The following is a 14,803-nucleotide window of genomic DNA, read 5'->3' as shown; positions in this document are numbered from 1 at the left end:
AGGAGGAGGGATCGCTTAGGTGTCCACTGTTATCTAATTATCACTGTCGAAAGAAATTGTACTCTATTCCCTTTATAGGACTCTACTTTTGACTGAGGCCCGTAGGGCTTTGGTAAAAAGTAGTGCACCTTATTTGGAAAGGGGTGTAAATTGGGATGCATCCAGGATCTGGGGAAAAAAACAGACATCTATTTCGTGGGGAGTTTTAGTCTTAATTGCTGCAGGAAAGGGACACTTTTTGGATGGATCTTACTGTACATTGAAATAAAATTTTGTCATTGCCGCTTGATATACGTTTTAAATTATAATGATAAATTATAGGTTTGTGTTTTACACTGTAAATAAGTCAAGTACAAATATCTAAGTGTGCTTTCTAAAATCTCAAGAGGAATGTTGATTTGTCTTACTCCTGAAACACAGATTTTGGTTTTGATTGTATGAAGACTAGAGATATAGTCAATATCCCTTTCTCAGACTAGTCAGAGCTACAGTATCTTGGAGTAAGGACCATTTTTCATTCCACCTATTGAGCTAGCTAGGTGGGTGGCAGCAGACAATGTAATATACATCATCTCAGATTAAGGCTATTACTTACCTTAGGGTAGGGGTATTGCTTTCCCTTGGGGTATGAAGACCCAGTGAAGCGAGGAAGGGCCATATTTGGCACCAGAGTGTCATTGAGAACCAGAAAGGCCAATCTCTCTCCATCGGGTGACCACCAGTGTGCCACATGGGACTGGAGAATCTCCTCTGTAGAAAGACATAAGGAATACATAAATACATTAGAGATCTCTATACATATTTTTATATGGCCACATATGGTTGTATTAATATGTTACAGTACATGGACATTTAGTGTGAGGATGGATTTTTAGATAATAGTTGATATTAACATATTTCCTTAAGCACAGTCTAACTTTTCATATGTACTGTTTCATATAAGAAGGACATATATCCAGAGTGTATTCAGAAATACAGTGGCACTGAATCATTTCAGCGACTCAAGTATGATGTTCGCAAGCATGATGTTCAAGTGCAGTTAACGGTACTCAAGGGTCTGTGATAGCGTAACGTCACACAATTCAGATGTTAATTAGGTCTGATTAAGAGGCATTTGCATATCTCAAAATAGATGATCAGAGAGAGAGAGAGGGAGAGAGAGAGAGAGAGAGAGAGAGAAAGAGAGAGAGAGAGACAAAGGAATAATAGGTTGTCATAGAGACTGTCATATTACCATGAAAATCACATAGTTTATGCAGGAAAAAAGTGTAGTTCATAAACATAAAAGAATATCAACTGTTTTCCCAGAGGTATAGTTATAGGAAACCAATAAGTAACACACCGTATCAGATGAAGCTTTGAACTAAAATAGCCAAGTTTACTTTGCACCTTCAAAAGGCTTTTAAAACACTGATGAAATAACAAAAAGGTCAAATAAAGGTCAAGAGAAAGAAAAAACAAAGTAAATAAACAGGATCTCATGTTTTGCGTTTGCTTTTGGTGTTTTACATATTTGTGGGGCAAGAACAGGTGCAAACTTGGCCCTAAATGTCCATTTAAAGGCAAAAAAAACCCACACAACATAGAATGACAATGATAATTTCTCACACAAAGGTACATAGAATAATGAACAAACAATATATGCAATTGCACAGTTAAAGTGACTGCTTGCAGAAACATTTCCAAAATCAGTGTATAATTGTGTTTCTCCTGAGCAGTGTTGGGAGTAACGCGTTACATAATCAGATTACTTTTATGAGTAACTGAGTAAAGTAACATGTTACTTTTTCAAATAGGGTATTACTTTGTCAGTTACTTTGTCAGACAACGCTTGCGTTACTTTCAGAGTCATATCTCTGCCGGCCGTGTGTTTCCATGATCCGAACTCGATTAATTTCCTAATTTAGAGAGAGCGGAGAAAGGCTGTTTGGAGGAATGTCAAAACAGCTACTGTCCATATAAATGCATAGAGGGAGCACCTCTGATCTTTGCCATTGAATGCTTCTGTGACAGCAAATCCCATAGAGGGCTATCCCGTCTAGTGTGAAGTGTGCCCTATATAAAGTACATCTTAATGGGTCCATATACATGCGGTCTATAATCAGAACTGTTGGCTCAAGAGAAAGATTTTAATTGAAAAGATAGGAAATCTGTACAGATGTTTGGCTTACCATATATGTGGCTAATTAAGCAGCCCATATATAGCACAGCACCTGTAGACTAGCACAGGAAAGCAGTGCCACTGATGAAAGGAGAAACTAGTGATCTAACCTGAGTTAGTAAGCCTTTGGTAGAGCAGAGAGATTGAGTTTTTTTCATGAAAGTAACGCAAAGTTTTAAAACTAGTAATTTAATGTGTTACTTTCCTCACAAAGTAATATTGTAAAGTAATGCGTTAATATCTTTTCAAGTAATAATCCCAACACTCCTGAGTAACATGATGAAATGTCTTTCTCCGAAACTTAATAAACTCTTCCCTATTCAAATCTGCTATTTGATCACATTCATATTGAATACTTTAGAAAAACACAAAAAAATTGTATTTGGCACTAATTTAGAATTTAATTAATCTACCTATTGTGCAGCTGAAGAGAAATTGGAAAATGTATTCGAAGGTGCAGTTTGACTCCCCCACTTTGACTAATTTGACATCATCAGGAAAACATGAGATGTTGGAATAGCTGAAAATCACTCCACTGTGTTTACACAGTCACAAATATCTTGAGTTACATGAAACACTATTGACAATATTGTAGCTATGGTGAACTTTTAATTCTGTGTTTATGGAGATTTTAGAATTTTTGCATGAAATCTGTCGCCAGTTGGATAGGAAACCAAGCTATTGTAACCAATTTTCAACATATACAAACCTTATATAAAATATGTTGAATTTGTACCTTTGAAACAACGCCAGATCTTCAACGTTATATCCACTATAAGACAAAAAGCTATAGGCTGGGCAGCACCTCCTACTGGAAACTTGATCTATCTAAAGCAATTTAATTGGTCTCCCATCCAGGGTTTTAATCAAGCCCAGCTTTGATATTTGTCACTGACTACTACCAATGTGCAGTCGTGAGAACTAATATTGAGAGATCTCTTAATAACTAAATATATTCACTGTTGATATCGAAGTCATTCCAAAGGGTAGGTTTAACAGAGGCATTAAATATAACCATAACCAAATTTAACCATACATCAGTCATATATCAATTATACTATTTAGGCCTTATAGCATTTGCAAAGACATCAACAGCTATTGTTTCAATTAAACCCAGCGTTCAACAAAAAATAGACAATACATACAGCTGAAGTCGGAAGTTTACATACACTTAGGTTGGAGTCATTAAAACTAGTTGTTCAACCACTCCACAAATTTCTTGTTAAGAAACTATAGTTTTGGCAAGTCGGTTAGGACATCTACTTTGTGCATGACACAAGTAATTTTTCCAACAATTGTTTACAGACAGATAATGTCACTTATAATTCAATGTATCACAATTCCAGGGGTCAGAAGTTTACATACACAAAGTTGACTGTGCCTTTTAACAGCTTTAGAAGCTTTTGACAGGCTAATTGACATAATTTGAGTCAATTGGAGGTGTAACTGTGGAAGTATTTCAAGGCCTACCTTCAAACTCAGTGCCCCTTTGCTTGACATCATGGGAAAATCAAAAGAAATCAGCCAAGAAATGTAGACCTCCACAAGTCTGGTTCATCCTTGGGAGCAATTTTGAAACGTCTGAAGGTACCACGTTCATCTGTACAAACAATAGTACGCAAGCATAAACACCATGGGACCACACAGCGGTCATACCACTCAGGGAGGAGACGCGTTCTCTCCTAGAGATGAATGTATTTTGTTTCGAAAAGTACAAATAAATCCCAGAACAACAGCAAAGGACCTTGTGAAGATTTTGGAAGAAAGAGGTACAAAAGTGTCTATATCCAAAGTAAAACTAGTGCTATATTGACATAACCTGAAAGGCCGCTCAGCAAAGAAGAAGTCACTGCTCCAAAACTGCCATAAAAAACAGACAGATGAAATAAAAATAGAACTGCTTGACCATAATGACCTTTGTTATGTTTGGAGGAAAAAGGGGGAGGCTTGCAAGCAGAAGAGCACCATCCCAACCGTGAAACATGGGGGTGGCAGCATCACGTTGTGGGGTGCTTTGCTGCAGGAGGGACTTGTGCACTACACGAAATAGATGGCATCATGAGGCAGGAAAATTATGTGGATATATTGTAGCAGTATCTCGAGACATCAGTCAGGAAGTTAAAGCTTGGTCGCATATAGGTCTACCAAATGGACAATGACCCCAAGCATTCTTCGAAAGTTATGGAAAAATGGCTTAAGGACAACAAAGTCAAGGTATTGGAGTGGCCATCACAAAGCCCTGACCTCAATCCCATTGAACAATGTGGGCTGAACTGAAAAAGCGTGTGTGAGCAAGGAGGCCTACAAACCTGACTCAGTTACACCAGCTATGTCAGGAGGAATGGGCCAAAATTCACCCAACTTATTGTGGGGAAGCTAGTGAAAGGCTACCCGAAACATTTGACCCAAGTTAAACAATGTAATGGCAATGCTACCAAATACTAATTGAGTGTATGTAAACTTCTGACCCACTGGGAATGCGATGAAAGAAATAAAAGCTGAAATAAATCATTCTCTCTACTATTGTTCTGACATTTCACATTCTTAAGACAAAGTGGTGATCTTAACTGACCTAAGAAATGTAATTTTTGCTCGGATTAAATGTCAGAAATTGTGAAAAACTGAGTTTAAATGTATTTGGCTGAGGTGTATGTCAACTTCCCATGTAGACCTAGGGTTTCAAGCTTTGTTTGATTTCAAATGTAATCTTCAAGTGAATCATGAATATGTTGGATTCATGTCTCCATCTCAACCAAACATCTAATTTACAGAATAGGACTAAATAATATCAAATATTTGAAGTGCATTTTGAATTTGATTAGATCAGATTTATTCCTATTCCTTAACACCTTTTTTTTAGTTTGGGATATGAAATATTAATTTGTAGACAAACTGGATCTTGAATTGTGTTTGATTGCCAACACAACCAAATATCAGCATATGAAGTAGATGTATTTTCTGCTTGGTTAGTTACATTTTGTCCTCAAATTAATAATTGTTGGATGTTGGATTCAAGTATCACTCTCAACCAAATTAAATCAAACTTTAAATGCACTTAGAATAAAGTTTTATTTGATTTAGTCCTATTCTTCAACTTAGATTTTTGGTTGAGATGTAGATGTGAATCCAACATATCAATTATTAATATGCATGCAAATTGGAATTAAAGCCAGACTAAGTCAGTGGCAAAAAATATACATCTCCTTCAAATGTTGATATTTGGATGTGTTGGCAACCAAACACAATTACATATATATTTTGCAATACAGCAAATAGCCTAATAACTTGTCGACAACGTTGGTGAACACCTGCCACATTTCTAAAAGGACTTTAGCTTTACAGTCTATTTAAGTAAATGGTAATACCCACCTTCATACAGCCAGTCAGCAATCCCATTGAAGATGACCCCTTCCTTTCCAGAAGATGTCAGTCTGAGTGAGTTGCTCTTCACATCTGATTGGTAGTAAATATTGTTCTCAAATATGTAGATCTGTGTGCACAAGGACACACAAGGAGATCAGGAAAGTCATCACTGAAATATCACATTCCATCTTCAACAGTCCCACCGTGACTGACACCAGTGCGTTTTGGACTTCTAACCCATTTTGAACATTGTGTGTTGGAGCTACAGATTTCTGGATATTTTGGATTTGTCCATTTCCTCTGCATCCGTTGATGCCGACCATTAGTCTGTGTGATTAACGGGGGGCTGAGCTAGAGCGTTGTTTGTGAAACGCTTCTTCTCACAAAAAAATGTCTGTAAAGTTTGAACGGTTTGAGCTACAAAATGTGAAAAGCTGAGACACAAGCCACACAAGAGTCGTTAGGAGGTAAGAGGTTCTTCTCCATAGGTCATAGGAGATCCCAGAATATAGTGTTTTTTTAATACTGTAATAAGCTCACATAGTTCCTGTCACAAACTCCAAACTCCACAAAGTTGTCACTGACTAGTTGGATGTTCATTTCTTACTGCAAAATAATTTCTGTACTTACAGCATTCTTATAAATATATATATTATTTTTAAATCAGGATTTTGCTTGGTGGACCTTTTTTTCAATTAGAATTTGTCAATAAAATTCATAAATGGAACTGTTTATGTCAAATAGTGTTCAACTTTAAGCCCTGGTTGTCCTGAAAATAACATGTTACACTATGCGAGGCTAAATATGAGGGCAGAGCAAGCCGATCAATAAAAGTAGTGAATTTCATATTTTTCAGCGTGGGATTTCCTGAGACTGATAGATCTGTGGGCACAAAGACACACAAGGAGATCAGAAATGTAATCACTGACATTAGTGGCTCCCGAGTGATGCAGCAGTCTAAGGCACTGCATCTCAGTGCTAGAGGTCTCACTACAGACCTTGGTTCGATCCCAGGCTGGATCACTACTGGCCATGATAGGGCGGCGCACAATTGGTTTAGGGGAGGGTTTGACGGGCATAGGCTGTCATTGTAAAATAAGAATTTGTTCTTAACTGACTTGACTAGTTAAATAGGTTAAATAAATACGGTTAAATAAATTTCACATTTCATTTAACATTTCAATTTGGCATTTCCTCTACAGGTCTGAAATGTGAAAGTCAATCAAATATCAACTTTTGACAAATTTTGAACACAGAGAGAGAAAGACGAATATTGTATAGCCAGACCCCTATAATGTCACAGGGTAAATACAAGGCCTAGGAAACATCCTTTTCAACATATCCAATTTAGCAGATATATTGAAATTCACGAAAAGGGGGAAATAATAACACATTTTCAATTCAGGTCTTATTCAAATCTCATTCCCTGAATGGATGTGGTTGAAGAGCCCTGGAATCACCATGTCCAGAGAAATTCTAGAAACCTAATGTCCGATTCCATTAGCAACCTAAATGATCTGTGTTACATAGACCTGTGTTGAAATGATCAACCAACTCCTTATCCTCAAATGTATTTTTTTCCCCAGAACCAACAAACGTTTGCAGGTCAACCAGCTGCCTGCATCAGCCAGACTTACATAAAGCACCGTTATGTAGTCACTCGGTCACGGAGCTGAGCTGAGCTGACCTGTCTCAGGCTCTGCAAGCCCCGCTGTTATATCAAAGGCATTGAGTAGAGGCAGCCTGCCTAAATCGCTCCAGAAGGCAGTGTGTGTGGTATAGGATTTAGCAAAAAGAGCTGCTTTAAAACAGAAATGTCTTGAACCGTTTCAACATCAATGTACCATCAATGTACATCGATGAATACATGGATACGGTGACTGAGTTCATCAGGAAGTATATAGGAGATGTTGTACCCACTGTGACTATTAAAACCTACCCAAACCAGAAAATGTGGATAGATGGCAGCATTTGTGCAAAACTGAAAGCGCAAACCACCGCATTTAACCACGGCAAGGTGACTGGGAATATGGCCGAATACAAATAGTGTAGTTATTCTCTCCGTAAGGCAATAAAACAGGCAAGTAAAGAGACAAACTGGAGTTGCAATTCAATGGCTCAGACACAAGACGTATGTGGCAGGGTCTACAGACAATCACAGACTACAAATGGAAAACCAGCCACGTTGCGGACACCGACGTCTTGCTCCCGGAAAAGCTAAACACCTTCTTCGCCTGCTTTGAGCATAACACAGTGCCACTGACATGACCCACTACCAAGGACTATGAGCTCTCCTTCTCCGTGGCCAACGTGAGTAAGACATTTAAGCGTGTTAACCCTCGCAAGGCTGTCGGCCCAGATGGCATCCCTAGCCGCGTCCTCTGAGCATGCGCAGACCAGCTGGCTGGAGTGTTTACAGACATATTCAATCTCTCCCTATCCCAGACTGCTGACCCCACTTGCTTCAAGATGTCCACCATTGTCCCTGTACCCAAGAAAGCAAAGGTAACTGAACTGAATGACTATTGCCCGTAGCAATCACTTTTATCATCATGAAGTGCTTTGAGAGGCTAGTTAAGGATGATATCACCTCTACCTTACCCGACATCCTAGACCCACTTCAATTTGCTTACCGCCCCAATAGAGCCACAGATGATGGAATCGCCATCGCACTGCACACTGCCCTATCCCATCTGGTCAAGAGGAATACCTATGTCAGAATGCTGTTCATTGACTATAGCTCAACACTATAGTACCCTCCAAGCTCAACATTAAGCTCGGGGCCCTGGGTCTGAACCCCGTCCTATGCAACTGGGTCCTGGACTTCTGACGGGCTGCCCCCAGGTGGTGACGTTAGGAAACAACACCTCCATGTCGCTGATTGTCAACACAGGGGCCCCACAAGGGGGCGTGCTCAGCTTCCTCCTGTACTCCCTGTTCACCCATGACTGCGGGACCACGCACGCCTTCAACTCAATTATCAAGTTTGCAGACGACACAACAGTAGTAGGCTTGATTACCAACAATGACGAGACAGGCTACAGAGAGGAGGTGAGGGCCCTGGGAGAGTGGTGCCAGGAAAGTAACCTTTTACTCAATGTAAACAAAACAAAGGAGCTGATTGTGAACTTCTGGAAATGGCAGAGGGACCACGCCCCTATCCACATCAACAGGACTCCAGTGGAGAAGTTGGAAAGCTTCAAGTACTTCGTCGTACACACCACTGGCAAACTGAAATGGTCCACCCTCAAGTCCCTCAGACTGTTAAATAGCCATCACTAGCCGGCTTCCACCTGGTTACGCAACTCTGCACCTTAGAGGCTGCTGCCCTATATTCATAGACTTGGAATCACTGGCAACTTTAATAATGGAACACTAGTCAAATTAATAACGTTTAAATAATGTTAACATACTGCTTTACTCATCTCATATGTATATACTTTATTATATTCTATTTTATTTTAGTCAATGCTACTTCAACATCGCTCGAGCTAATATTGATATATTTCTTATTAATTCCATTATTTCACTTTTAGATGTGTTTGTATAGTTGTCAATTGTTAGGTATTATTGCACTGTTGGAACTAGGAACACAAGCATTTCGCTACACCTGCAATAACATCTGCTAAGTATGTGTATGTGGCCAATACAATTTGATTTGATCTGCTTCACTAAAGACTAAAACTAGATGTCCAATAAGACGGGTAGGATTTTCGGTTTAGAAATAGGAAGCGTTATCATAACATTTCTATGTATGTTTTGTGTTTTGGGCTTGAGTTTGTGTTGATAGCTAGTTCACTTTAAGGATGCTGTCAATGCAATATCTAGTCTACACAACAAAACAACTCACAGAACTGGCATCCTATCCAATATATACTAGCAGTGTCATGTATTTCTAAGATAAAATTGTGGCTAACGATGAAGCTTATGCGACTCGAGAGCCCCGAATGCCTGCATATCTGTCTGCCTCACCTCTCATCACTGTAATGGCCCTCTAATGGAGGTGAGTTTGATTTATGCCTAAATAGCCACACCAAATGTTACAATTGCAGACAAGAAACCTCTAATACTTAAGCCTGTTAGCTGTCCACAAACAGTGACCCATCTGTCTAAAGCAATCAAATGAAAAGGTATTACCATCTAGTTTGAATGATTCTCTATTTCGAAAATGAACTGGAGTACAATGCGAGAGTCATTTGACATTCCAAATCAACCTGCTTAGAATGCTGTGCTTTGATAGCTGGATTTAGGCCGGCCTTTCACAAAGCCGTGTATAGTTACAATTGTGCGCCCACCATCCAAATGGATGGTATCGGGTTTGAATTCCACATGACACCCAACATAACATTTGGTGTCAGAAGTGAAATCCAATACAGATGAGCCCACCAGAACTGTATCTGAGCAGATGTACGAAGAAGTTCAAAGAAGCCTTTCAAAGGAGATGGGGCTGGGGTAGAAGGACCCTGCTGCCACTACGACCACTGCCCAGTGAGTTTGCCATCTTGGCACTGTGGTTAATCCTGCTCTGTGGATTCACCACAAAGTACTAGAAAATGAGCAGATTTGAGAGAAATATTCAGGCTTGGAAGAAATGGTCCACATTTACATGGCATACTGAATGTCACATTAGTGCAGGTTGTTTCAGGTGCGCTTGGCATGTCACTACTGATGGTCATGTTAATCAAATATCATGTTCTCGAATAATCTGACTGAAAGCTGTCAACATGTTTGTATGTCCACAACATCGTTCTGTGACTAAAAGGATCAAAGTAATACTTTGATGCAAATGTTTTAAAGGCCAGGTAACTTGGTAGACCTTCAAAGCCAATACAGGAGACGGAGTGGATATTATCTAAGCATTCTGGCTTTACATTTTAATTAACTCGAACATAAATGTTCATGTAAGAAAGACAAACATGACAGGGATGCAATAGCAGACAACAGGCACACTCTACTGTTGCACTTTAATGAGAAACATGATTCACTTTCAACCGCAACATAATCAAAACACCGTCTAATTAAAAGTTCAGAATGCACTCCATGCAGGGATTCAATTGGAGAACAATTAAGTCGAACAAAGCAATTACACGAGGAAGAAGGGGAAAATCCTACGGGTGAAAATCCCCCCATAGGCTAAACAAAGAAATAACAGCATTTCAAAAAATATACAATCAAAAAATTAAAAAAAAACTGTTGATCCTGGGCAAAGCAACCTGTCCTATTCCTTTGCACATACATTTCAGGCCACGGGCAACACTTGTTAAAGCAACTTATTTGTAGTTTATTCAAGCAGTACCCAAAAACTTCCAAACAAATAGGTGACATAACCCTCAGTAGGCAAGGACTATATTCAGTTACTTTCAACACTGGGGTATGTAAAATGCAGAATATTGCAAGTTCAGGGGGTAGCCCCGCCTGGAACTCAAACCTGGGTCTACCGACTATCAACCCAATCAAATCAAGATGTACTTATCACGTGCACCGAATACAACAAGTGTAGACCTTACCGTTAAATGCCTCTAAACCTTCAAGCTGCATACTGGACCCTATTCCAACTAAACTACTGAAGGAGCTGCTTCTGCTTCTGCTGCTCCTGTGCTTGGCTCTCCTATGCTGAATATAATAAATGACTCCCTATCCACCGGATGTGTACCAAACTCACTAAAAGTGGCAGTAATAAAGCCTCTCTTGAAAAAGCCAAATATTGACCCAGAAAATATAAAAAACTATCGGCCTGTATCGGATATCCCATTCCTCTCGTAAGAAATTCAAGATGTTGCGCAGCAACTCACTGCCTTCCTGAAGAAGAACAATGTATACGAAATGCTTCAGTCTGGTTTTGGACTCCATCATAGCACTGAGACTGCACTTGTGAAGGTGGTAAATTACCTTTTAATGGTGTCAGACCAAGGCTCTGCATCTGTCCTCGTGCTCCTAGACCTTAGTGCTGCTTTGATACCATTGATCAGCACATTCGTTTGGAGAGATTGGAAACCCAAATTGGTCTACACGGACAAGTTCTGGCTTGGTTTAGAGCTTATCTGTCGGAAAGATATCAGTTTGTCTCTGTGGATGGAGACTTCTGACAAATCAACTGTAATGTTGATGTTCCTCAAGGTTCTGTTTTAGACCACTATTGTTTTCACTATATATTTGACCTCTTGGTGATGTCATTCGGAATGTTAACTTTGACTGCTATGCGGATGACACACACCTGTACATTTCAATGAAACATGGTGAATCCCCAAAATTGCCCTCCCTTGAAGCCTGTGCTTCAGACATAAGGAAGTGGATGGCAGCAATTGTTTTACTTTTAAACTCGGACAAAACAGAGACGCTAGTTCTAGGTCCCAAGAAACAAAGAGATATTCTGTTGGATCTGACAATTAATATTGATGGTTGTACATTCATCTCAAATAAAACTGTGAAGGACCTCAGCGTTACTCTCGACCCTGATCTCTTTTGACGAACATATCAAGAATAGTTCAAGGACAGCTTTTTGGCATCTTCGTAAACATCGCAAAAATCAGAAACTTTCTGTCCAAAAATGTGGCAGAAAAATGTATCCATGCTTTTGTCATTTCTAGATTAGACTACTGCAAGGCTCTACTTTCCAGCTAACCGAATAAAGCACTAAATAAACTTCAGTCAGTGCTAAACACGGCTGCTAGAATCCTGACTAGAACCATATTACTCAAGTGCTAGCATCTCTACACTGGCTTCCTGTTAAGGCTAGGATTGATTTCAAGGTTTTACTGCTAACCTACAAAGCATTACATGGGCTTGCTCCTAACTGTCGTTCTGATTTCCTGCCGTACATACCTACACATACGCTACGGTCAAGAGACACAGGCCTCCTTACTGTCCCTAGAATTTCTAAGCAAACAGCTGGATGTAGGGCTTCCTCCTATAGAGCTCAATTTTTATGTAATGGTCTGCCTACCCATGTGAGAGACGTAGACTCGGTCCCAAACTTCAAGTCTTTATTGAAGACTAATCTCTACCGTAGATCCTATGATTGAGTGTAGTCTGGCCTAGGGGCGTGGAGGTGAACGGAAAGGCACTGGAGCGACGAACCGCCCTTGCTGTTTCTGCTTGGCCGGTTCCCCTCTCTCCACTGGGATTCTCTGCCTATAAACCCTATTATGGGGGCTGAGTCACTGGCTTACTGTTGTTCTTCCCTGCCGTCCCTAGGAGGGGTGCGTCATTTGAGTGGGTTGAATCACTGACGTGATCATCCTGTCCGGGTTGGCGCCTCCCTCGGGTTCATGCCATGGGGGAGATCTTCGTGGGCTACACTCTGCCCTTGTCTCCGGGTAGTAGGTTGGTGGTTGAAGAGATCCCTCTGGTGGTGTGGGGGCTGTGCCTTGGCAAAGTGGGTGAGGTTATACCCAGCCTGTTTGCCCTGTCCGTGGGTATCGTTGGACAGGGCCACAGTGTCTCCCGACCCCTCCTGTCTCAGCCTCCAGTATTTATGCTGCAATAGTTTATGTGTTGGGGGGCTAGTGTCAGTCTGTTATATCTGGAGTATTTCTCCTGTCGTATCCGGTGTCCTGGGTGAATTTAAGTATGCTCCCTCTAATTCTCTCTCTCTTTCTATCTCTTTTTCTCTCTCTCTTCACTCGGAGGACCTGAGCCCTAGGACCATGCCCTGACAAGGTAGCTGACAAGGTAGCTGTTTTGCTGTTTTGGACTCTCTCTTCGCACTTGCTGTCTCTAACTCTGAATGATCGGCTATGAAAAGACAACTGACATTTACTCCTGAGGTGCTGACCTGTTGCACCCTCTACAACCACTGTGATTATCATTATCTGACCCTGCTGGTCATCTATGAATGTTTGAACATCTTGGCCATGTTCTGTTATAATCTCCACCCGGCACAGCCTGAAGAGGACTGGCCACCCCTCAGAGCCTGGTTCCTCTCTAGGTTTCTTCATAGATTCTGGCCTTTCTAGGGAGTTTTTCCTAGCCAATGTGCTTCTACATCTGCATTGCTTGCTGTTTGGGGCTTTAGGCTGGGTTTCTGTACAGCACATTGTGACATCGGTTGATGTAAAAAGGGCTTTATAAATACATGTGATTCATTGATTGAATGCTTACTTACTTACGAGCCCTTAACCAACAGTGCAATTCAAAAAGAGTTGAGAAAATAGTTACCAAATAAACTAAAGTAAACAATTATAAAGAGTAACACAATAAAATAACAATACCAAGGTTTTTTACAGGGAGTAACGGAACCGAGTCAGTGTGCGGGGGTATAGGTTAGTTTAGGTAATTTGTACATGTAGATAGGGTTCAAGTGACTATGCATAGATAATAAACAGTGAGTAGCAGCAGTGTACAAAACAAATGGGGGGGGGTTGTCAATGTAAATTCTCCAGTGAACATTTGATTAATTGTTCAGCAGTCCTAAGGCTTGGGGATAGAAGCTGTTAAGGAGCCTTTTGGTCCTAGACTTGGTTCTCCGGTACCGCTTGCCTTGCGGTAGCAGACAAAATAGTCTATGACTTGGGTGACTGGAGTCTGACAATTTTATGGGCTTTCCTCTGACACCGCCTATTATATAGGTCCTGGATGGCAGGAAGCTTGGCCCCATGTACTGGGCCATACGCACTAGCTTCTGTAGCACCTTATGAACAGATGCTGAGCAGTTGCCAAACCAGGCGGTGATGCAACCGGTCACGATGCTCTTCACGGTGCAGCTGTATAACTTTTTGAGGATCTGGGGATCCATGCCAAATCTTTTCAGACTCTTGAGGGGTAAAAGGTTTTGTCGTGCCCTCTTCACAACTGTCTTGGTGTGTTTGGACCATGATAGTTCATTGGTGATGTGGGACTCGTTGGTGAATTGAAACTCTCGACCCGCTCCACTACAGCCCTGTTGGTGTTAATGGGGGCCTGTTCTGCCCGCCTTTTCCTGTAGTCCACGATCAGCTCCATTGTCTTGCTCACATTGAGGGAGAGGTTGTTATCCTGGCACCACACTGCCAGTTCTCTGACCTCCTCCCTATAGGCTTTCTCATCGTTGTCGGTGACTGTTGTGTCGTCAGCAAACTTAATGATGGTGTTGGAGTCATGTTTGGCCACACAGTCGTAGGTGAACAGGGAGTACAGGAGGGGACTAAGTACACACCCCTGAGGGGCCCCAGCATTGAGGATCAACATGGCAGACGTGTGGTTTCCTACCCTTAACTCCTGGGGACGGCCCGTCAGGAAGTCCAGGATCCAGTTGCAGGGGAGGTGTTTAGGTCCAGGGTCCCTAGTTTGGTGATGAGCTTT

At 41.0% G+C, this 14,803-nt stretch overlaps 1 protein-coding gene across 1 annotated transcript in view; it reads right to left on the bottom strand.

Moving 5' to 3' along the window:
- LOC112235076 (inactive dipeptidyl peptidase 10) overlaps positions 1-14,803 on the bottom strand; it is a 188,470-nt gene that overhangs the window by 83,019 nt on the left and 90,648 nt on the right. Inside the window, exons 8-9 of the mRNA XM_024403474.2 lie at positions 5,531-5,651; positions 596-750 (exon numbers count right to left, since the gene is read on the bottom strand). Of these exons, the coding sequence (XP_024259242.1) occupies positions 596-750; positions 5,531-5,651 (276 nt within the window). The remainder of the gene's footprint in view (positions 1-595; positions 751-5,530; positions 5,652-14,803) is intronic.

The sequence above is a fragment of the Oncorhynchus tshawytscha genome, linkage group LG03 (assembly GCF_018296145.1).
Source record: "Oncorhynchus tshawytscha isolate Ot180627B linkage group LG03, Otsh_v2.0, whole genome shotgun sequence".
Taxonomy (NCBI): domain Eukaryota; kingdom Metazoa; phylum Chordata; class Actinopteri; order Salmoniformes; family Salmonidae; genus Oncorhynchus; species Oncorhynchus tshawytscha.
This window is presented reverse-complemented; position numbering and strand designations above follow the sequence as displayed.